This window comes from Leuciscus leuciscus, assembly GCF_965113295.1.
Source record: "Leuciscus leuciscus genome assembly, chromosome: 11".
Lineage (NCBI taxonomy): Eukaryota > Metazoa > Chordata > Actinopteri > Cypriniformes > Leuciscidae > Leuciscus > Leuciscus leuciscus.
The window spans coordinates 2,140,391-2,166,023 of NC_138735.1; the positions used below are offsets into that span (position 1 = coordinate 2,140,391).

The 25,633-nt window shown below is 40.5% G+C and overlaps 1 protein-coding gene and 1 long non-coding RNA gene across 5 annotated transcripts in view; one reads left to right on the forward strand and one right to left on the reverse strand.

The window, feature by feature from the left end:
* LOC309509222 overlaps positions 1-3,488 on the reverse strand; it is a 138,147-nt gene extending 134,659 nt beyond the window's left edge. The window contains exons 1-2 of the long non-coding RNA XR_014209823.1: positions 3,256-3,488; positions 2,214-3,024 (exon numbers count right to left, since the gene is read on the reverse strand). This is a non-coding gene — a long non-coding RNA (uncharacterized lncRNA). The remainder of the gene's footprint in view (positions 1-2,213; positions 3,025-3,255) is intronic.
* The window catches only part of piezo2a (piezo-type mechanosensitive ion channel component 2a), a 190,527-nt gene that overhangs the window by 105,004 nt on the left and 59,890 nt on the right, over positions 1-25,633 (forward strand). For all 4 annotated transcript variants that reach the window (XM_082183793.1, XM_082183795.1, XM_082183794.1 and 1 more), the window contains 11 exons: positions 920-1,074; positions 3,693-3,923; positions 10,230-10,344; positions 11,202-11,395; positions 12,560-12,708; positions 13,336-13,509; positions 15,139-15,359; positions 18,179-18,339; positions 19,356-19,532; positions 23,864-23,986; positions 24,554-24,754. In XM_082183793.1, coding sequence (XP_082039919.1) covers positions 920-1,074; positions 3,693-3,923; positions 10,230-10,344; positions 11,202-11,395; positions 12,560-12,708; positions 13,336-13,509; positions 15,139-15,359; positions 18,179-18,339; positions 19,356-19,532; positions 23,864-23,986; positions 24,554-24,754 — 1,901 coding nt within the window. The remainder of the gene's footprint in view (positions 1-919; positions 1,075-3,692; positions 3,924-10,229; positions 10,345-11,201; positions 11,396-12,559; positions 12,709-13,335; positions 13,510-15,138; positions 15,360-18,178; positions 18,340-19,355; positions 19,533-23,863; positions 23,987-24,553; positions 24,755-25,633) is intronic.

Consider the following 25,633-nt stretch of genomic DNA (forward strand, 5'->3'; position numbering starts at 1 on the left):
AGCAAAACCATTTTCTTTTATAGCATTCCAAGTAGGTTCAATAAATTACTAAAACAGTTTTTGTAATTAAACAATATTGTCTTATTGTCCAGTAAAACACTTTTTTTTTTTTTTTTTTTTTGCTTTAGATGCAAAATGGCAATAAAAAAATAGTATATAGTGTATAATATATATATATATATATGTGAAGCTAATGGGATATATGTCAGATCTGTCATGTGCTTCAGCTCTTAAAGTGACAGCAGCATACTAAACCTGCTGCTAGATAGATAGATAGATAGATAGATAGATAGATAGATAGATAGATAGATAGATAGATAGATAGATAGATAGATAGATAGATAGATAGATAGATAGATAGATAGATAGATAGATAGATAGATAGATAGATAGATGGATAGATGTGTAGAATAAATATAGATAGATAATGGATAGATTAATATATTCAAAACCATATTATTTTTAATTTTTTTATTAAAAGAAAAAAAGATTGACAATGGTGTAAAAACGATTTGAAATAAAAATATATATTCTCTGAAAACATTGTCTTACACAATTCCGCTTCTGAAGTAAATCTCTCTGGTTCAGGGATGTTTATATATATTTACTTGAAAACAAGACAGAAAAACTGATTAAGATTTGTGGTTGCGCTGCACATATGGAAAAGGATTTGATCCACCACATACATACTTTCACAGTTTTGCCATAAACATCTGCACTCTATTTCCTAAATATTTTCCATACATTTCGGGAAGTTTTTTTTTTTTTTTTGCAATTCTTGGAAATGCTGTCCAGATATATGCAGGCAAAGCCTCCATTCATGTTCAAGGGCGAAGATATTAGATGATTCACAGAATCCAACTCTAATGTTTGACAGCCAAAACCCTCCTTTTTCTTAGAATACATGTTTGTTTTTCAGTGAAAGTGGACTGCGGTGTTTACAAGATGGACTCGACGTATGTTGAGCTTTCCGAGGTTCCGCAGTCGCTTGGTGTTGTGCGTGTGAACTCTGCGGTGAAGGCCTTCAGGTTTATCATGAAGCAGAGCTACATCTGCGCTCTCATTGCTATGATGGTGAGCATGACAGTCCTCCCTTTCAGGAGCATTTTAGACTCCCGGCCTTTCCTTAGGGGGCCAATTTGGTCATTACCCAGACAGATCTGCACACACAAGGTAATGTGTACCATGTGCACAAACATGCAAAATGGAGGTCCATGCAAAATGGAGGTCACCTGTTGGTGATCTTTGAGATGTGATGTACTAAAGTATGATTGGATCTCACATGCCTCATTCATTTAAAGACATTATTTTAATGGTGAAGTGTGTAAGATTGTTTTATGTTAAAATTAGGGATGGGCCCGATACTGCACTCGTGTACTCGCACTCATAAAAATGCTCAGATAGACTCCAAAACACACTGGGTTAAAAACAACCCAAGGGCTGGGTAAATATAAGACAGAACACATGTTAGGTTAATTTTACCCAACAAATTGGGTTGTTAAATTAACCCAGCATAATGGGTTGATTAATTTTTACTATAGTACTAGCCTTTTTTTTTTATATTATTTTACTTCATACATGAATTAATGTTTACAGATTAACAGATAAAAAAAAATAAAATAAAAATACTACACACAACCACTGGTTTGCATGATAATTCCTTTATTTTTGAGAATTTTTTACAATATTGCATATTTAATATTTTAATGCACTCGTGTAGGGGACTCACATTGCGCCCCAGTATGTTGCTTTTCAGAAAATTAAACAATATACAGCACAATAACGAATTTATAGATAAAGTAAAATGTACACAAACCCGTATTTTACTGAAGACATGCACCAATCGGACGGAGAGGCGCTGCTCTCTCCTGAAGAACTGAGGAAATTGCAACCAACAGTTTTGAAGTCCATAAAAGTGGAAGTCCCCGGAGCAGTGTAGAGTTCGTTTGTGATGATAGATGCACTTTTATGATGATAGATGCACTTTTATGATGGAAAGATTCACTTTTATGATGGAAAGATTCACTTTTATGATGATAGATGCACTTTTATGATGGAAAGATTCACTTTTATGATGATAGATGCACTTTTATGATGGATAGATGCACTTTTATGATGGACAGATGCACTTTTATCATGGATAGATGCACTTTTATGATGGATAGATGCACTTTTATGATGGACAGATGCACTTTTTTCATGGATAGATGCACTTTTATCATGGATAGATGCACTTTTATGATGATAGATGCACTTTTATCATGGATAGATGCACTTTTATGATGGACAGATTCACTTTTATGATGATAGATGCACTTTTATGATGGATAGATGCACTTTTATGATGGACAGATTCACTTTTATGATGATAGATGCACTTTTATGATGGATAGATGCACTTTTATCATGGATAGATGCACTTTTATGATGATAGATGCACTTTTATGATGGATAGATGCACTTTTATCATGGATAGATGCACTTTTATGATGGATAGATGCACTTTTATGATGGACAGATGCACTTTTTTCATGGATAGATGCACTTTTATCATGGATAGATGCACTTTTATGATGATAGATGCACTTTTATCATGGATAGATGCACTTTTATGATGGACAGATGCACTTTTTTCATGGATAGATGCACTTTTATGATGGATAGATGCACTTTTATGATGGATAGATGCACTTTTATCATGGATAGATGCACTTTTATGATGGATAGATGCACTTTTATGATGATAGATACACTTTTATGATGGACAGATGCACTTTTATCATGGATAGATGCACTTTTATCATGGATAGATGCACTTTTATGATGGATAGATGCACTTTTATGATGATAGATGCACTTTTATCATGGATAGATGCACTTTTATGATGGACAGATGCACTTTTATCATGGATAGATGCACTTTTATGATGGATAGATGCACTTTTATCATGGATAGATGCACTTTTATGATGGACAGATGCACTTTTATCATGGATAGATGCACTTTTATCATGGATAGATGCACTTTTATGATGGATAGATGCACTTTTATGATGATAGATGCACTTTTATCATGGATAGATGCACTTTTATGATGGACAGATGCACTTTTATCATGGATAGATGCACTTTTATGATGGATAGATGCACTTTTATCATGGATAGATGCACTTTTATGATGGACAGATGCACTTTTTTCATGGATAGATGCACTTTTATGATGGATAGATGCACTTTTATGATGGATAGATGCACTTTTATCATGGATAGATGGACTTTTATGATGGATAGATGCACTTTTATGATGATAGATGCACTTTTATGATGGACAGATGCACTTTTATCATGGATAGATGCACTTTTATCATGGATAGATGCACTTTTATGATGGATAGATGCACTTTTATGATGATAGATGCACTTTTATCATGGATAGATGCACTTTTATGATGGACAGATGCACTTTTATCATGGATAGATGCACTTTTATGGACTTCAAAACTGTTGGTTGCAATTCACTGCCATTATAAACATTGGAAGAGCCAGGATATTTATTAATATAACTCTGATTGTATACGTTTGAAAGAAGAATGTCATATACACATAGGATGATTTCAGGCTGAGTAAATCATGGCCTAATTTTTCCTTTTAAAGTGAACTACTCCTCTAATTTCCCCTGACCTTCCTCCCAGGCTTGGAGCATCACGTATGTGAGCTGGCTGACCTTCGTCTTCCTCATCTGGTCGTGTACACTGTGGATGGTGAGGGACCGGAGGAAATACTCAATGATCACCTCTCCATTCATGGTGTTTTATGGGAACTTGCTCATCATCCTGCAATACATCTGGAGCTTTGAGTCCCTGCAACCAGTGCCTGGGCTCTTCCTGAAGAAAGAAGTGCCCTTCCGGGAACTGGGATCTAAAGTAAGACCAGTTTATGTGTTTTGTTTACGTGCGTCTATTAGTGGTGTGACGAGATCTCGTGTTCAATTGGTGGAAAGGAGTCCAGTCAGGAGTTCACACACAGCCTCAATCAGAAGTTCTGGAAGCTCATGATTAATGTTAGTAAGATCTGAAGAGACTCGTGTTAAATCACACAGGAGAAAAGCCAGTCTGTTGAGTTTGTGGCACAACTTTTTACAGTGCTTGTATATTATTGTCTTTCAATGCATTTTATAATTCATTCTCATAAAGTAGAATTGAAATGACATTCATTACAAGATGATTAATTAAAACATTTCAAAATGCCCCTGCAAACAATTTTTACAGTCATGAATTTCGTCATTGAAGATTTCTATCAAATATTGTGCAAAAATCTCATCTCGTTGTCGTGAGATAAGTGTCTCGTCACACCCCTAACATCTATATATTTGTTTAAAGTCAGCATGAAACGTAATCAGTTACTAACGTAACCTCGGTTCTCTCTAGAAGAGGGAACGAGTATTGCGTAAGTTAGCTTACGCTACGGGAAAGTCATCTTTTCTCGAGATCTGAAGCCAAAAAATTATCCTTAATTTTTATAATTTTGTCAACGCAGTGCAGCAGCACGCAGACCTAGGGCAGGCTTACTTGCGTGCCCATTGGCTGCCCTGCGGCAACTGCAGCAGCCTATCGCTGAGCCTTAGACGTGACGTCACGTCCAATGAGCGCGCTTGGCGTGCCTCATGCGTCACAGCCTGCGAAAGAGGGGGTGTGGCTTAGCGTATACAAGTGAGGCTCAGAGGCTGCTTCACTGGTTTCTGTCGCTGAAGCGAATGAGCTCGTGGCGCGAGCACGGTGGGTTACGCAATACTCGTTCCCTCTTCTAGAGAGAACCGAGGTTACGTTAGTAACCGATTACGTTCTCTTACGAGAGGTTCTCTCGTATTGCGTAAGTTAGCTTACGCTACGGGAACTCCCTTGTCAACGCCGTGCGCGCCCAGCATCCACTAAATGAGTCCCAGGGGAAGTCCGGGGAACACGATGAGTGGGAACCGGGCGGCCAATAGAATGGCTAGCGCAGTACATAAGCACACACTAGGGCGCTCAGAGCGGCACGGCCGGTCTGAGCTGATAAACCCTTGTATAATGCAGCTCAACCAGGAGAGCTAAATCAACCGCAGTAGCCCGCACACAGACAGTGGGCCGGCCTACGCGTGACTTAGACTGATAAAACTCGCCTGCAAGGCAGGTACTTCCAGGTTGTAAAACCTAACAAATATCGAGGGGGAGGCCCAGCCCGCCGCCGTACAAATGTCATGAATGGAAATTCCGCTGGACCAAGCCCACGAAGAGGCCATGCCTCTGGTGGAGTGAGCCCTGATGCCCAGTGGGCACTGCAGGTTTTTAGACGCATAAGCAGCTGCGATAGCGTCCACTATCCATCTGGACAGGCTGTGTTTCGAGGCGGCGAGACCTTTGGTGCGCCCACCAAAACGAAACGAGAAGCTGCTCTGAGCGCCTGATAGCGGCGGAGCGTGTGACGTAATTTCTCAGCGCTCTGACCTGGCAGAGGAGATCATCGACCTCGCTGCCGGAAGACGGCAGGGCTGAGAGAGAAATGACCTGTGCTCTGAAGGGAGTGCCCAATATTTTGGGGACGTAACCATGCCTCGGTTTAAGAATGACTTTCGAGTCATTAGGTCCGAACTCGAGGCACACGGCGTTAACGGATAACGCGTGAAGGTCTCCCACACGTTTGACTGAAGACAGAGCTATCAGAAAAACGGTATTTCATATCCACAGTTTCTATGGGTTCAAAGGGATGCGCTTTCAAGGCCTCTAGGACCAGCGAAAGATCCCACATAGGAACCGAGGGGGGTTGCGGGGGGTTCATCCTCCTGGCTCCCCTAAGGAAGCGGGTGACGAACTCGTTCCTTCCTAATGCGCGGCCCAGCGCCGAACCGGCAAAAGCTGAGATGGCCGCAACATAGACTTTGAGCGTGGAAGGGGACCTGCCCGTGTCCAGCAGCTCTTGAAGGAAAACCAATACCTGCGATACCCCACATGCTTGTGGATCCAGCCCCTTGGCAGTGCACCACTTTTAAACACAGACCATTTAGACGTGTAGAGCCGCCTCGTAGAGGGGGCTCTAGACTGGGTGATCGTGTTCACAACCCCTTCTGGCAGGTCAACGGGTATCCGTTGAGTCTCCATGCATGCAGAGACCAGCGCTCTGGATGGGGATGCCAGATCGAGCCGCGGGCTTGAGAGAGAAGGTCTCTTCTCGCCGGAATCGGCCAGGGGACTGTGTCTGCCAGCTGTATTAGCTCCGGGAACCAAGTCTGGTTCTCCCAGTACGGGGCTATGAGGAGCACTGTGTGGCGCGCTTCCCTGGTTCTCCTGATGACTTGTGGCAACAGAGAGACCGGCGGGAAGGCATATAGTGGGCCGCTGGGCCAGGTCTGGGCCAGCGCGTCCTCGTTCTTCGTAAAGAACTTTGGGCAGTGAGCGTTGTCTTTTGACGCAAAGAGGTCGACTTTCGCTTTGCCGAAACGGCGCCAAAGTGACTGGACTGTTTGGGGATGCAAGGACCACTCCCCAGGGGGAACATTGTCCCTGGACAGTCTGTCGGGACCCTCGTTCAGGTGCCCAGGCACATGCGCGGCTCTCAGCGAGCGCAGTGAGTGCTGAGCCCACACGAGGAGGCGTTCCGCCAGGGTGCAGAGCATTTTGGATCTGACGCCGCCCTGGCGGTTCACGTAGGCCACTACTGATGTATTGTCTGTGCTGACTAGAACATCTCTAGACAGTTTATGTGAAGGAGATTCTCCTGGTCTGACCAGCGGCCATAGACCGGTCTGCCTTCGAAGAGCGCTCCCCAACCTTGGTTGGAAGCGTCTGTCGAGACAACCTTCCGGTGCGAGATCGCTCCCATCGTCACTCCCGTGCGATACTATTCGGCTGCCAGCCAGGGCTGTAGGGCTGAAATGCAGCCTTGATTCACCCTGACTCGCGAGTCGCCGGCCGCCCAGGCTCGGTGAGGCACACGCGCTTTCAGCCAGCGTTGAAGCGGGCGCATGCGCAGTAAGCCCAGCTGAAGCACTGCTGCAGCTGAGGCCATATGCCCCAGGATTCGCTGGAATGTCCTCAGCGGAGCCTGGCTGCCCACCTGGAAGGATGTGGCGAGATGACGGATGCGGCGCGCGCGCTGCTCCGATAATCTGGCCGTCATAGCCACCGAGTCCAGTTCTATCCCAAGAAGGAGATTGACTGGCGGGGCGATAATGAGCTCTTGGTCCAGTTAACCGAGAGACCCAGGTTTTCCAAGTGGCTGAGAAGCACTGTTCTGTGAGACACAAGCTCTGTCTCTGACTGCGCCAGAATAAGCGTCCAGATAGTTCAGTATACGCATTCCCCGTCTTCTGAGGGGAGTAAGAGCCGTGTCCATGCACTTCGTAAATGTATGGGGTGCCAAAGACAGGCCGAACGGCAGGACTGTGTATTGATATACCCGACCGTCGAAGGTGAATCTCAAGAATGGCCTGTGACGGGGTGTTATCTGGATCTGAAAGTACGCGTCCTTCAGATCGAGAGAGATAAACCAGTCTCCTGGGCGAATTTGCGCGAGGATTTGTCTGGTTGTGATCTTTTTGAATGGCCGTCTCATGAGGGCTTTGTTCAAATGTCTCAGATCTAAAATAGGTCTTAGCGCTCCGTCCTTCTTGGGTACGAGGAAGCAACGGCTGTAAAAGCCCGACTGTTGGACCTGTTCTATAGCCCCTTTGTGCAGCAGCTTTGCTATTTTCTGCATGAAGCAGATGCGCTGCTTCTGAATTCACTTTTGTCTCCGTCCGTGCTAAAAAGCGCGGGGGACGGCGAGCGAATTGAAGCGAATAGCCGTGTTCTATAGTGTTCAGCACCCATTCTGACATGCCCTGGATAGCTTCCCATGCTTCCGCACGCATAGCTAGGGGTCGAATGGTCTCTGGGTTCAGATCGCCACTCTGCGCGAGATGGAGAACCTGTATCAGAGAAGATGGGGCGGCGCGCGCGCCGCCGGTGCTTGAACACGGGGGCTGGTAGACAGTAGTGACTGGCTGTACAGCGTATGACGGCTCGATCTTTATGGATGGGGCACATTTCGCTGTTAAAAACCCGTGTCGCGAGAGCGGCATGAGGGGTATCGTGTTTGTTAGTAAGTGCGCGCACTCGTGAGCGGGCGCAGGGCTTACATTTGTCACACGGCCAGTGTTTGAGCGCTTTAGTGGGTCTGCAACCCGGGGTAACTGTGTGGCAGAGCGGGCAGTGGGTAGGTGTGGGCACAGAGTCGTGGACACATTCTCTACGCTTATCACTCGAGCGGCGCGTGCCCGCTTTATGAGAGTGCACTCTGAACGCGTTACCAGGGGAACCGTGTTTGTGTGTAGCAGTGAGCAAGAGGGTGTGGGCACATTATCTACACTTATGACACCTTCGGCGTGAGCCGGACAACCCGAATTTATACTCTTTATAAAATTTATCTGGGCCGCCTTAAAAACGGCGTTTGTGTGCAGGCGAGCGAGTTGTGTTACTGGCTCGTTGGCTGCGATGTAAGCTGCTGCAGTAGCCTCTTGTAAGGGGACTGACAGAGCTGGGCGCTTTGATGGCTCATATGTTTAGACGCTCATAAATACTCAAGCACCATCCTTGTGAGCGGGAGGGTGCGAGATACGGGTTCGCTTTCTGAATGTAAGAAAGCTGGCCGCGAGCTCGGAGAAGCAAACAGAAAAAAAAAGCTTTCTTGTAACGTAAAGGAAGCTATAGCCCGAGACCGTCCGTTTCTGACATCCCTTGTGAGCGGCGCCGTTTGCGCGGCTTGACAGAGGGGGGTAAGCAGCTGTCTATGATAGCAGCGTTGTCTGCTTCATCCCCTGAGGCGACGGCAGTGCGGGCGAAAGCCTGCCGCTGCGCGTCGGGAGGGAGAAGGAGATAGCGAGGCTCGCGGGAGGGGCTCCGGCGAGCGCTCAGCTACTGCATCCGGCTCCGGAGGCCTCCGAGCGCGGCGTTTCTTCTTTACGCGGCGCGGTGGAGGCAGACGGAGAGGCAGGAGAAGGGTCCAACAAGGCGAGTCGAGCCCATCAGGGTCGACATCGGCATCTCCTCGGAGAGTTCGCAGCCGCCCAAAGTAAGGGCGAGGGCTGCGTGGTCGAGGCCCAGGCAGAGAGCGCAGATCACATGGCGGTCGCTGTCGCTGAGCGGGGCTCTGCACGAGCCACAGGAGGAGCGAGGCATTTGCAATAACGCCTCGCGCTCTTTTAGATGCAGTGTGTCGCGGGGCGAACACACAAACACACACAACACAGAGCAAAGAAGGATATAATCCGCCGGATAGCGGAGCAGGCAGGTAAGACTGAAAGCGGCGAAGATGGCCGGCTTCCTCAGGCTGATATCCTCGGTGTGCTGGTCGCTTGTTTCAACGGCGGCGGCTTCCTCAGAGTCCAGCGATGCGGAGAGCGTCGCTGAAGAGACAGAAATCAGTGAAGCAGCCTCTGAGCCTCGCTTGTATACGCTAAGCCACACCCCCTCTTTCGCAGGCTGTGATGCATGAGGCGCGCCAAGCGCGCTCATTGGACGTGACGTCACGTCTAAGGCTCAGCGATAGGCTGCTGCAGTTGCCGCAGGGCAGCCAATGGGCACGCTAGTAAGCCTGCCCTAGGTCTGCGTGCTGCTGCACTGCGTTGACAAAATTATAAAAATTAAGGATAATTTTTTGGCTTCAGATCTCGAGAAAAGATTACTTTCCCATAGCGTAAGCTAACTTACGCAATACGAGAGAACCTCTCGTAAGAGAACTGTAGTTGCACTGGTCTTTTCTCCTCTATTGTGTCGTATATCCGAGTGAAACGCTTCAGGAACAAGAACAGATGTGGGCGGGGCTTGATTGTGTCTGTGAGGAACTGATTGGATGGTTGTGGTTTGCTATTGGCTGATCTCATGTGAGTGACAGGTTAAAGCCCCGCCCTCATCATCAGAGAAGAGAAGAGAAGAGATGCTGCAAGAGGAACTTATTCTGATTCAAGATTACCAGGAACAGGAATTTAACACAATAATGTGCACGAATAAATCATTTATAATAAATAATACAGTATTCCATATGAATGACAGTGAAGCTTTCATATTAGCTATCGCAAAGTAATTACTTATTCAAAACAAGTACTCTAAACATGCACCAACTTAAGAGAGTATTGAGTTGTGGACACAGCCAGACTCTTGTGAATGAATACTCTCATTGTTTGACTTGAATAATGTAAAGTGTGTTTGTGTCTGCAGACTCTGTGCCTCCTCAGTTTCTGGCTGTTGCTGAGACAGTTTTTGACTGAGAGGAGAGAGAGAAAGACAGATGAAACCCTTCTGTGTGACGTCAAGGTGGAGGGACACACACTCGGTGAGAGAGACATCATGTTGGCCACTCATTTGTTGTGTTGCTGCTCCAAGAAATGCTTATTTTGTTCTGTTTCTTTGGGAAATGCCATAAACATGGCATAGTTGGTCGGGTTGTCTGATTTAACTTGTTTAACTTTGCGATTAAATTAAGTCAGTCCTACTTAGTGTCAAGGGGTGATTTGGCTAAAATATGCATTTCAAGCCAAGCTTCCATCCACGTATCGACAGAGAGAAAATGTGTTAAAAACGTTTACATAGTCCAGTGTATTTCCATGCAGTTGGCCTTTCACTGATAACATGGAGTGCTGAAGATATCATCCTTAAATAAACTCATTGTTGCATAGCAAAAGAAATCTGCCTTTGAGCCGTTTCCAAAAACAATTTTGTGTGTATCATAAATTTGTTATCTTTTGCATCCCAGATATCCCCAAATATTTGTAATATGGAGAGTAATGAAACTGGCCATCTCACTGCTTATTAATTTCACAAATATTGTAATATTATTAAAATAAGGGTTACAAATTTATATATATTTATATATATATATATATATATATATATATATAAATCTGGTTTCTGAGTTCCGAGGTCTATTGTGCTAATAAGCTTAAATCTTTGTGTGTGTGTGTGTGTGTGTGTGTGTGTGTGTGTGTGTGTGTGTGTGTGTCTGTGTCTGTGTCTGTGTCTGTGTCTGTGTCTGTCTGTCTGTGTGTGTGTGTGTGTGTGTGTGTGTGTGTGTGTGTGTGTGTGTGTGTGTGTGTCTGTCTGTGTGTGTGTGTGTGTGTGTGTGTGTGTGTGTGTGTGAGTGTGTGTGTGTGTGTGTGTGTGTGTGTGTGTGTGTGTGTGTGTGTGTTGTAGAGGGGCTGGAGCACGAGGCCGGTGGACACCGAGAGATGATGGATGTGTTGGGACGGACAGTCATGGCCATGTTCAACAAATACTGGATCTACATCTGTGGAGGAATGTTCTTCTTCGTTAGCTTTGAGGGACGCATCGTCATGTACAAGATCATTTACATGATGATGTTTCTGTTTTGCGTAGCACTTTATCAGGTGTGTGTTGTGCTCTGCAGCTCTGATACACTACAGTAACTCTAGTACACTCTCTCTGATAGATTAATCATCACTGGAATGTTTACAAATAACAGCATTTAAGCGCTGTTTTATAGTAATGACAGTAAGAAACAGTATAGAAATTAATAGATCAATGTGGATTTTTTTTTTATGTCTACTTTATATTTTGTTTGTTGTTTTGTTTTGTCTGCTGTCTTTTTGTGTCATCTGTTTGTTTTGTTTGTCTATCATCTATTTGTTTTTATACCATGGTCTGGGTGAATACTCGATTCTGATTGGCTGCAGGGTGTCCATTAGACACCTAGTAAAGGAGTTCTGGTGAAACTGACTGTTTACCGTTCGAAATTAATAAATAAATGCGCTGGCTACATCAGCTGTGAGTAACCATAGCAACAGACAGTCAAAGTATCCGTTTACAATTTATTGTATCAAAACAAAACTGAAGGGTTCTACGAGCTGAGCGGACTATAAATATCTCCGAAACCAAGTTATTGTTTGTATATAAACAATATATCCGCTGCGCGTCGGACGGTTCACGCCTCGCTGTCGTCCATTAATACCTGACAATGGACACCTCATCAGGCATTAACCCTTACTTGTTTGTATTTATCATTGTTTTTTTTTGTTTATTTATCATCTGTTTGTTTGTTTGTTTATCATCCATTTGTTTTGTGTTTGTCTATCATATTTTTGTTTTTGTTTTTCTAACCTATTTTTTGTTTGTTTATCATCCATAGTGTTTTGTTTGCCTATAATATTTTAGTTTTTTGTTTGTTTATCATTCATTTGTTTTTGTTTTTTTGTTTTTTTTGCCTCATCTGTTTGTTTTTAGTTTGTTTATTGTCCATTTGTTCGTTTTGTTTGACTGTCATGTATTTTTGTTTTGTTTGTTTATCATCCATTTGTTTTTTGTTTGTTTTTTTCATCCATTTGTTTGTTTGCCTTGTCTTTTGTCTGTCATCTATTTGTTTTTGTTTCTTTATCGTCCGTTTGCCTACTGTCAGTTTTCTACTGTTACTGTATCATCTCTCCGTTTGTTTTTTAGTTTGTGTCATTTGTTTGTTTTATGTCTGTTTTTTTTTTATGTCGTCACATATCATTATAATTAAAGTCAGCTGATATATTGTGCGACTCTTGTTGCAGTTGCACTATGAGAGGTGGCGATGGATGCTGAAGTATTTCTGGATGTCAGTGGTGGTTTACACCATGCTGGTGCTTATTCTGGTCTACACTTTCCAGTTCGAGTCCTCCATAAACGTGTGGTCCAACATGACTGGCATGAGCAGAGAGAAGTATGCTTTTCAGACATCTTCTACAGTCAAACACACATTTATTCAGACACCTTCAACATTTCTCACATTATCACTCAATAATTATAATAAAATATGATAAGAACTCAGAGTTATGAACTCAGTTTGACTGGTTTTGTCCGTCCTTCTGTTAGACTGTCTCACACATGAATTATGTTGAATATCTGTCAGCTGTTAAATTTAACTACACAATTAGATAATACCAGTTTAGCTCAACCAATCACCAAGCAATGCTTCATTGTGTTCAGTCTGTGTGTAAAAAGAGCATTAGCAATTAAAGACAAAACACTTCAGCAAAACATGATCAGCTCAAAGTGTCCCAATCATTTTTGGTCCGACATTTGTATAAATGTCACTGGTAGTCACTGTATGAAGAATTATTGGGTATAATATGTCTCAGTTTACTTTATTTTGCTCTCCTCACTTACATAAATGAACTATAGTGTCCTGCACACACTAGTGAAAAAAAAAAAAAAAAGACATCTGGTGTCTGAATCATTTTTGGTTTGACTGTACATGGACTAATATTTGTGCAGTGATGATGCATGGTTTGATGTATTCACGATATGGCAGATTGTGGTGTGATAACTGAGCTCGTGCTCTGCGCAGGCTGGAAGATCTCGGTCTGGAGAAGTTCTCGGTTCCGGCTCTGTTCACTCGCATCTTCATTCCCACTTCGTTCCTGCTGGTGTGTATCCTACATCTGCACTACTTCCACGAGCGGTTCCTGGAGCTCACCGACATCAAATCTGTGGCCGACAAACAGAAGAGCACGATCTCCAGGTACAGTCGCGCTCCTTCACGTCACAAAGTTAAAGTGTTGGACGGGCGTCGTACAATACTTGAAAAGACGTAAATGACATTTGTATGTATTCTAAATTAAAGACACAGATTGCACTGAATGTCAGCTTGCTTAATTTGCTCAAGATCAGGATTTATTGAGTCCACATGTCATGCAAACTAGAAACTCTGCTTCTAACCACAGGAGATCTGTCGCTCAAACACACAACTCTGCGATGCTGTTCGCGAATGTTCGTTAGAACTGATTTCAGGAAACACCGACTCGTTGAACTGCTGATAACGACGGAACTTGCGACAATAGTTGGCTAACGATGCTTTCGGGAAACACAGCCCTGTTTAGTTCCTGTCTCTATGAAGCCCCTCCCTCTGAAAAGCACACTGTGCTCTGATTGGTCGGCTGGAGCAGTGTGTTGTGATTGGTCGAGCACTTCAAGTGTGTTTGGGAAATGTCCCGCCCCTTACCATAACCGCCAGTTTAACACACTACTAACTAACTCAACCAGGCCCCGCCCCTTTATTCTGCATATTAATTATGCAAATGAGGAATATTAAATAAATAAAAAATTGTCTGGCCACTGCCGTTGTGTTCCCGCTCTTCTTTCCAGAGCTGCTCAAGCTCAGACTGGAGATTGTGAGTTGACAGCCGTTTTCAAGTCCAGCAACACATTCCCAGTTGGACTGGGATCTGGACTCAGACTCCAGGAAATTAACAATGTTGCTTTTGAAGCATTCCTGTGACGCTGGGAGCTTTAGCGTCATGTTTTAGGGGTCAATGAGTTGCTGAAAAACAGATCTTCTCATAATGTGCATGTTTGACTCAATTTTGATATCATCATTAGGCCTGTCACAATTATGTTACAATAAATTGTCATACAAATACATGCACTAATTATTTAATTATGTTTTTATATGTCACTTTTTCATGTCGGTTTTTTATGTAACTAATGTTTTTACTTTATAATTATAATACAAAAGGCCATGATTTAGTCTAATGGGTTACATTTTATTTTAAGGAGTCATTGTTACAGTGTAATTATATATTTAAGTACTGAGTAATATTAATTAACTACATGTACTAACTATAGGGTTATGGTAGGATTATTGTTTGGTTGAGGGTTAGTTGCATGTAATTATGCATAATTTACTGTTATTACTATGGTAAGTACATGTAACATATGTTACAAGGACGCTGTAAAATAAAGTGTTACCACTTAATGCTGTGAAAATTATCAATATGTACTTAATTATTTATAATATTATTGTAAATTATAATATAATAATAATAATAGTTTCTTATTATTGTTATTATTCTGGAGGGTTTAATAATCTAATAATATCAAAATGATGTATTATCATTTTTATTAATGGTAATATAATCATAATATAATAAATATTATCATAATCAAAATAAAATAATGATAATATAAATATAATTTATGAATTCTGTCTTTGTTTTCAGTCTTTATTTCTGATTGATCAGTTGCACACACAAAAAGTGTTCAATACTTTTTTTCTCTCAGCTTTTTTATTTTTAATTGTGTAAAAATGAATGTGAATCAGTGCATAGTTTCATCATTCACGATTAAACAGATGATGCTCCTTGATTTCCAGGCTGGTGCATCTGGACGGCAGTCTGGCTGATATCTCCATGGTCAAACCCACGCTCGGCTCCAGCGTGAGCCAGGCGGAGGATGAGGAGACGGTAGACCTGGAGAAAGAGGAGGATGATCTCAAACAAATGGACGAGGAGGAGGAGAAATCTGAGCCGCACGTCATTCCTGAAAGCTACACCTGCCAGATGATGCCGGATCCGGTGCCAGACCAGGGATCAGGTAGTTTGAACTTCGCGGAAGTGCAGTTTACCATCAGCTCATGTTACACAGCATTAGTGACCAGTTAGAGATCCGTACTTTTTAAAAACAATCAATTTTTTCCCATGTTCATCTTTCTTTAATGTGTAATGTTGCAGTTTGAGGATGAACAAGCTCCAGTTCTTTTCTATATCAGTGTCAGTGTTCCTGAACTCCTGAAACGCCTCCATTGTAGTCTTGAGTTTCTTCCGGGAACGAACACGTCACAATATTCCTCATTATAATAATTCATACGCAGAATAAAGGGGTGGGGCCTGGTTGAGTTAGTTAGTAGTGTGTTAAACTGGCGGTTATGGTAAGGGGCGGAACATTTCCCAAACACACTCGAAGCGCTCGACCAATCACAACACACTGCTAATCAGAGCACCAATCAAAGAGCACCAATTTTCAGAAGGAGGGGCTTCATAGAGACAGGAAGTAAACAGAGCGTTACTGACAGACTGGGAAGAGAGGAGCCGCAACAATGGAGAATATGAGGAGAATAATCAACATTCAAGCAGGAAAACCTTCACAAAAACAAGACTTTGTGAAAGAGCTCTTTAAAAATAAGAAAATAAACCTGTTCATTTAACATAATGCAGTGAAACTAGAGCATATCCCTGCAGATGGTGCCCTTTAAACATATTAAATTAAATTACAAGACCAAATAATACTTTATATCCTGGCTTGAATGAAACGCACTATAAAAATCTGAATTTATATTGTTTGCTCTCACTGTAGCAATACAACTGGAAGAGGCTTTTATTGGCCTGACGGGGCAGGACAGAGTAAACAGAGCGGGATAAATATGTCTAGACTTGTTTAATGTGTAAACACTTTTACAGTCGGGCCTAAGGAAGAGCCGATGTGCTGTCTTTCACACCGGCGTATTAAATTCCTGCTTATAACTCGACTGAATAAAGACTATATACTTACAACGTTTTTCAGAGAGGGAAATAAGCATTTGATTTCCAAACTTTTCTCTCTATATTCAAAAGGAGTTTTGAGAGCTAATTCATGTTTTTATTCTTTTGTGCGGTTTCTTTTGTGTGCATTATTATTATTATTTAGTGTGTAGCAGCTGTGTTTCTGTGTGTGGAGATACACATTCCACAACAGGACAAACTTTGGCTTTCTAAAGTGTAGTTACTCAAACACTTGTGCTTTATGTATTTCATAAACACGTCAAAAGCAAGTCGCTGTGATTCATCCACGGGTGTCGGTGTTTTATGACCGTTTCGAGATTGGAAATATTTGAGCCATTATTGTCTGTTTTGTGGCGCTCCCTGAGATGTCTGAGCTCGGCTCCTGTGTCGTAATGTTGACGGATGGCTCTGTGAGTGTTGCTGTGTACAGGGACATTATTTTCCTGATCGTCCTGGAAACAGCTGACAGCTGAAAGACATCCCTCGCCTTCACAAACATGTCCGGTGGATGTGATGTTTTCTGCACATGTGAAGCACAGTGCAGACCTGCATTACTTTACACGTGTGTTTTATACTATTGTAGTATTTATTCATATTTTAATTTGAGTGCTTTTTAATTTACTACTCAAGTTGTGTCCCAAATGATGCATTCATTATACACTTTGCACTTATACTATGCACTATGTACTTTCCCGCCTAGTTTTTGTGGTTCAATGTTTTTGTGGTTCGATGTTGAAGTCTAACAGCCTCTCTTCTTCTGCTGCGAATTTAAAGCTGTGTTTTCAGGGGGGGGGGTTTTGTACATGAACGTGAAGTGCATCATCTGGGTATTTAAAGTGCACTATTTATTGTTGAAATGTTTTGGTAGGAACACACTATTTGAAATCATAAAATGGCTCAGAATAGTGCATAAGTATGCGAACTGGAATGCATTTTCAGTTTTTAGAGTAGAGTCAATCAAACAACTTTTTTGCTCACCAGTGGTTTTCCAAAGTTTCTAGCCACTCAGCATTTTCACTGACCACAATCTTGACATTGATACCATTAGGAAAACTGCCATATAGATATTTTTAATACTATCTCATAATTTGGCAGTAGGAATATTAGGTTGCTGTCACTTTAAGACCTGATGCACGGATCCATTATACTGTTACACGTGCTTTTTCTTTCTCAACTGTTTATGTTCACTTAACCATAACTGACTGTGTTTACGTGAAGATTCGTCAAGACTGGCATTTTGACATTATTTTGTGTGTATTTGACTGTTTAAGCGCAATAAGCAGTGAAAAAGAACTCAATTTAGTTCTGAGAGATGTGCGTGTACTTTGGGTGTGAGCACTAAATCTGCAGGAATGAGTGAAATTATGCACAATACATGCAATCGCACGACCAAATTCAAGCCCTGTAATAACAAAAATATTCATCCGTAGCAAATGAATCGAGTGAGTGAGGAGAGGCGGGGTTGTGTGTCACTCGCTGTCGGAGAGAAAGAACTGCTGGTATCGTGGATCTATTTTGATATTTCAGCATCGATATGTATCAAAAAATCTCTATTTTTGACAACACTATATTGCACTTAGTTTATTATTTCAGATGCCTTTTTAAAAGTCTAAAATTGAAAAATTTATAAATTACTGTATATATCAAATTCAACCCATCAAAGAGACATAGGAGTGACTGCGTTACACGCCACTGCTGAAATACACACGCTTTTGGGTGATTGGCAGGTGTTAATGTCAAGCCCAGATCCTGAATATTTAATATCAATTTACTAACCTTTTAAAACTCATATGGTATTGACTTGTTACTTTTTTTTATTGGTCGTCTAATACTATGCATAATCTTAAACAATGCATGTTTGTTTCTCTTGTGAAGAGCTGAGGAATAAGTGGCATCTGGTGGTGGAGCGTCTGACGGTGTTGTTCCTGAAGTTCCTGGAGTACGTGCAGAAGCTTCAGCTCTTCATCTGGTGGATCCTGGAGCTCCACATCATCAAGATTGTCTCCTCCTACATCATCTGGGTCTCAGTCAAAGAGGTGAACGCCGCAAAGCGATGCAAAAAGTGCTCTGAAAGGGATAGTTCACCCAAAAATGAAAATTAGCCCATGATTTACTCACCCTGAAGTCATCCTAGGTGTATATGACATTTTTCTTTCAGACGAATACAATCAGAGTTATATTAAAAAATATAACTCCAGTTATATTAATATAATATAAAATATCCTGGCTCTTCCAAGCTTTATAATGGGAGTCAATGGGTTTATGTTTTTGGAAGTCCATCAAAGCGCATCCATCTGTGATAAAAGTACTCGAAACGGCTCTGCAGGGGTTAATAAAGGCCTTCTGAAGTGAAGCGAAACGTTCATGTAAGAAAAATATCCATATTTTACGTTGTGCGTCAAGTTCATGTGTTACTCTTTTGGTGCAAGTCGATGCGTATGACCGTCTGCCAGGATATTTTTTAATATAACTCTGATTGTATTCGTCTGAAAGAAGAGTCATATACACCTAGGATGACTTCAGGGTGAGTAAATCATGGGCTAATTTTTTGGGTGAACTATCCCTTTAAGACATGTACGGGAACCACCTTGGTCAAGTCAGTTGGTAGACCATGTCAGACCAGCCAAAAACCTGCAACAACTGTCAACATCTGCCAAGTTTTGCATCATCAACTCTCTATATTGCGAGTAACTCACTCGCATATATGACTAAATAATGTCTATCATTTGCCATTGGCTAATAACCTGTTATATTTCACTTGCTAGTGAGTTGGGGGATAAGAATAAGTTTAGCACAGATATATTTTCACTTACTGTACTTAAACTTGAACGCTCTGATTTTTCACTTACCGTCTTCACAGCTCACTGTTTCTATTGATATCATATAAATGGCTGTAAATGCTATTCTTTCTTGTTTTTTTTATTATGACTTTTTTTTTTTCAAAAAGAAATGACAAAATGTACATTCATATATTTATACATGTTTTTATTAGTCAGTGGCGATTCTGTAGTGTGTAAAGGGTTGATCATCAGCAGAAACGTGTCGTTCTCAGGTGTCGCTGTTTAACTACGTGTTCCTGGTGAGCTGGGCCTTCGCTCTGCCGTTCACCCAGTTCAGATCGCTGGCGTCGAGTGTGTGTACCGTGTGGACCTGCGTCATCATCGTCTGCAAGATGCTGTACCAGCTCACCTCCATTAACCCTTCCACATATTCAAAAACCTGCAGTATGGTGAGACACTTGCACCCCTCAGTACATGTGTGAAGTGGAAATGCTCATTCTCATTGGCTACGTTTACATGCAACCAAATAATCCGTTAATCCGTTAATCGATCCGACGAAATTTCCATCGGATTGAAAGGGTTGTTTATTCCTTTTCTAATCCGATCGACAGAACATGTAAACACTTCATCGGATTGAAAACCAAAACTGAGAGGACTGCACATGTGCAATGACGTAGAAATAGCGTAATGACGTAGAAATAGCATAATGACGTAGAAATAACGTAATTGACGGTGAAATAGCATAATGACATAGTAATGACGTAATGATGTTGAAATAGCGTAATGAAGTTGAAATAGCGTAATGAAGTTGAAATAGCTTAATGAAGTTGAAATAGCGTAATGACGTAGAAATAGCGTAATGACATAGTAATGACGAGAAATAGTGTAATGATGTTGAAATAGCGTAATGAAGTTGAAATAGCTTAATGAAGTTGAAATAGCGTAATGAAGTTGAAATAGCTTAATGAAGTTGAAATAGCGTAATGAAGTTGAAATAGCTTAATGAAGTTGAAATAGCGTAATGACGAGAAATAGTGTAATGATGTTGAAATAGCGTAATGAAATTGAAATAGCGTAATGACGTAGAAATAGCGTAATGACATAGTAATGACGTAGAAATAGTGTAATAATGTTGAAATAGCGTAATGACGTAGAAATAGCGCAATGTCGTTGAAATAGCGTAATGATGTAGAAATAGCGTAATGAAGTTGAAATAGCGCAATGACGTTAAAATATCGTAATGATGTAGAATAGTGTAATGACGTAGAAATAGCGTAATGACGTAGAAATAGCGTAATGACGTAGAAATAGTGTAATGATGTTGAAATAGCGTAATGAAGTTGAAATAGCGTAATGATGTTGAAATAGCTTAATGAAGTTGAAATAGCGTAATGACGTAGAAATAGCGTAATGACATAGCAATGACGTAGAAATAGTGTAATGATGTTGAAATAGCGTAATGAAGTTGAAATAGCGTAATGACGTAGAAATAGCGTAATGACATAGTAATGACGTAAAAATAGTGTAATGATGTTGAAATAGCGTAATGAAGTTGAAATAGCATAATGACGTTTAAATAGCATAATTGACGGTGAAATAGCGTAATGACGTAGAAATAGCGCAATGTCGTTGAAATAGCGTAATGATGTAGAAATAGCGTAATGAAGTTGAAATAGCGCAATGACGTTAAAATAGCGTAATGATGTAGAATAGCGTAATGAAGTTGAAATAGCATAATGACGTAGAAATAGCGTAATGATTTAGAAATAGCATAATGACTTAGAAATAGCGTAATGACGTAGAAATAGCGTAATGAAGTTGAAATAGCGCAATGACGTAGAAATAGTGTAATGACGTAGAAATAGCGTAATGACGTAGAAATAGCGTAATGATTCAGAAATAGCGTAATGACTTAGAAATAGCGTAATGATGTAGAAATAGCGCAATGTCGTTGAAATAGCGTAATGATGTAGAAATAGCGTAATGAAGTTGAAATAGCGCAATGACATTAAAATAGCGTAATGATGTAGAATAGCGTAATGAAGTTGAAATAGCATAATGACGTAGAAATAGCGTAATGATTTAGAAATAGCGTAATGACGTAGAAATAGCGTAATGACGTAGAAATAGCGTAATGAAGTTGAAATAGCGCAATGACGTAGAAATAGTGTAATGACGTAGAAATAGCGTAATGACGTAGAAATAGCGTAATGATTTAGAAATAGCGTAATGACTTAGAAATAGCGTAATGATGTAGAAATAGCGTAATGAAGTTGAAATAGCGCAATGACTTAGAAATAGTGTAATGACGTAGAAATAGTGTAATGATTTAGAAATAGTGTAATGACGTAGAAATAGCGTAATGACGTAGAAATAGCGTAATGACGTAGAAATAGCGCAATGTCGTTGAAATAGCGTAATGATGTAGAAATAGCGTAATGAAGTTGAAATAGCGCAATGACGTTAAAATAGCGTAATGATGTAGAATAGCGTAATGAAGTTGAAATAGCATAATGACGTAGAAATAGCGTAATGACGTAGAAATAGCGTAATGACGTAGAAATAGTGTAATGATGTTGAAATAGCGTAATGAAGTTGAAATAGCGTAATGATGTTGAAATAGCTTAATGAAGTTGAAATAGCGTAATGACGTAGAAATAGCGTAATGACATAGCAATGACGTAGAAATAGTGTAATGATGTTGAAATAGCGTAATGAAGTTGAAATAGCGTAATGACGTAGAAATAGCGTAATGACATAGTAATGACGTAAAAATTGTGTAATGATGTTGAAATAGCGTAATGAAGTTGAAATAGCGTAATGACGTTTAAATAGCATAATTGACGGTGAAATAGCGTAATGACGTAGAAATAGCGCAATGTCGTTGAAATAGCGTAATGATGTAGAAATAGCGTAATGAAGTTGAAATAGCGCAATGACGTTAAAATAGCGTAATGATGTAGAATAGCGTAATGAAGTTGAAATAGCATAATGACGTAGAAATAGCGTAATGATTTAGAAATAGCATAATGACTTAGAAATAGCGTAATGACGTAGAAATAGCGTAATGAAGTTGAAATAGCGCAATGACGTAGAAATAGTGTAATGACGTAGAAATAGCGTAATGACGTAGAAATAGCGTAATGATTCAGAAATAGCGTAATGACTTAGAAATAGCGTAATGTAGAAATAGCGCAATGTCGTTGAAATAGCGTAATGATGTAGAAATAGCGTAATGAAGTTGAAATAGCGCAATGACATTAAAATTGCGTAATGATGTAGAATAGCGTAATGAAGTTGAAATAGCATAATGACGTAGAAATAGCGTAATGAAGTTGAAATAGCGCAATGACGTAGAAATAGTGTAATGACGTAGAAATAGCGTTATGACGTAGAAATAGCGTAATGACGTAGAAATAGCGTAATGATTTAGAAATAGCGTAATGACTTAGAAATAGCGTAATGATGTAGAAATAGCGTAATGAAGTTGAAATAGCGCAATGACTTAGAAATAGTGTAATGACGTAGAAATAGTGTAATGATTTAGAAATAGTGTAATGACGTAGAAATAGCGTAATGACGTAGAAATAGCGTAATGACGTAGAAATAGCGCAATGTCGTTGAAATAGCGTAATGATGTAGAAATAGCGTAATGAAGTTGAAATAGCGCAATGACGTTAAAATAGCGTAATGATGTAGAATAGCGTAATGAAGTTGAAATAGCATAATGACGTAGAAATAGTGTAATGATTTAGAAATAGCGTAATGATGTAGAAATAGCGTAATGACGTTGAAATAGCGTAATGAAGTTGAAATAGCGCAATGACGTAGAAAAAGTGTAATGACGTAGAAATAGCGTAATGACGTAGAAATAGCGTAATGATTTAGAAATAGCGTAATGACTTAGAAATAGCGTAATGATGTAGAAATAGCGTAATGAAGTTGAAATAGCGCAATGACTTAGAAATAGTGTAATGACGTAGAAATAGTGTAATGATTTAGAAATAGTGTAATGACGTAGAAATAGCGTAATGACGTAGAAATAGCGTAATGACGTAGAAATAGCGTAATGATTTAGAAATAGCGTAATAACGTTGAAATAGCGTAATGACGTAGAAATAGCGTAATGAAGTTGAAATTGCGCAATGACGTAGAAATAGCGTAATGACGTAGAAATAGCGTAATGACGTAGAAATAGCGCAATGAAGTTGAAATAGCGTAATGACGTAGAAATAGCGCAATGACGTAGAAATAGCGTAATGATTTAGAAATAGCGTAATGACGTAGAAATAGCGTAATGACGTAGAAATAGCGTAATGACGTAGAAATAGCGCAATGATGTGTGACGCGCTGAATGAGCTGTTGTTCCTGTTGAATAAAGTGTTCATATAAACGAGTGTCTCGTCCTCCTATAATCCTCCTCCATTTTTATAGCATTATAAATATAAGCATATTTGTTAAGCGTATGTTAACCGTCTCCAAATTAAGACCAGATCTGGATAAATATCAAGTCTGATGTATAAAACAAATAAAGAACCGATGTAGGAGAATGGTTATCATGCGTAAACAGCGGGAAACACTGTATATTTGTGCAGTGTGCGCATGTTAAAAAATGTATTCCGATTTGAATTTTGTGACATATAAACGCACACATCGACCCGATCACATGTTTAGCTTTCATGTAAACACTACATTCAGATTCATCAGTCAGAATGAATTCAGTCCGATTGAAACAGAAGTTGTGCATGTAAACGAGCCAGTGTCTGGTTCTCTCCTGAAGCCTGATAACTACACCGAGGCGCAGAGGTTGGACATGGCCAAGTCTCTTCTCTACAGCGGCCCCGTGGACCCGGCCAACTGGATCGGACTCAGAAAGTTCTCTCCAGTACTGGAGAACCTGAGGGTACGTACACACACTCAAAGACACACATCAGAAGTGAATCGATCACCCGTGTATTCATGTACACCATACTTCACTCTACATCGTTCGTGCTCATCCAACAACCAGTGATGGATCAGTCATGAACGATTCATTCATTTTGAACGAATCTTTAATATGACTCAGGACTACGGAGTCGTCTCAGAGAGTGATTCGTTCATTTTGTGTTGACCGCACATGCGCACCATCCTATGGGTTATGTACTGGACACAGAAAATGATTAGTTCACCTCTCGAGTCTTCAGGTCTGAGTCTTCTGAGTCTTTCGTTCTTTTGTCACGTGATGAACGAATGACTCGAACCCGAAGACTCAAAAGATGAACTAATCAGTTCTGTATCCGGTACTGACTGCATAGCTCAGCCTATATGGGGCTGTCACGTGGCACCATATAAACATTGAGAGTCTCTACTCAGGTTTGGGTTTGCACATTTTTTAAATAAATGCTGTATTTTTGTAATTCCACATAAACTATACTTCACCTTTAACCTGCAATCGTCCTTAACGTCCTTAACCTTTATTTCCCCCACACAGAATAATTTACTGATGCTGGCCCTCTTGGCGTTTGAGGTGACAATTTACCGTCACCAGGATTTCTACCGAATGAAAAGCAACCTCACGCCTCCAGTCACAAGAACCATATTTCACAACATCACACGGCAACATCTGGACGACGGCATCGTCAACTGCGCCAAATATTTCATCAACTACTTTTTCTACAAATTTGGTCTTGAGGTAATTCCATCATTATGCTAATCAGTGAGTAAATACCTTTTAAAAATTTGCGGTCGGTAAGATTTTTTATGACAGAAGTCTCTTCTGCTCACCAAGGCTGCGTTTATTTGATCAGAAATACAGCAAAAACAGTGAAATATTAGTATAATGTAAAACATCTGTTTTCTATGTGAATATATAGTAAAGTGTAATTTATTCCTGTGATCAAAGCTGAATTTTCAGAATCATTACTCCAGTCTTCAGTGTCACATGATCCTTCACAAATCACTCTAATATGATGATTTGATGCTCAATAAACATTTATGATTATTATCAATGTTTAAAACAGCTTCATATCTTTGTGGAAACTGATGGATTTTATTTTTCAGTATTCTTTGATGAATAGGAAGTTCAAAAGAACAGCATTTATTTGAAATATAATTTTTTATAAATGTCTTTACTGTCACTTATGATCAATTTAATGCATTTTTTTTTGTCCCCAAACTGTTGAACAGCAGTTAAAAATCTGTCTGACATTGATATATTATAGTGCCACTATAGTGGATATGTTCCTGGATTAGTATTTGTTGATCCTAAAGCAACATTACTGATTGTAGGGATTGCTGTAGGATAAGGCTTAGGGCTGGAGTTACATTTAGCGTTCGGACTATAACTGTTTCCATTACAGATTTGCACAAAACTTTTGCAATATTTTCTAAATGTCGATAAAATCTATTGCAGAATGACGACGTTTCCATGAACCGATGTTATGCGATCCATTGCAGTTTTGCGAAATATTCCCTTTTCGAACTGCCTGCAAATCCTCTTCATGTGATCGTAAAAGCGATCGTTTCCATTGGGCGTATTTTTTATTCGCAATTTCAATTTGCGCAGTTTGAA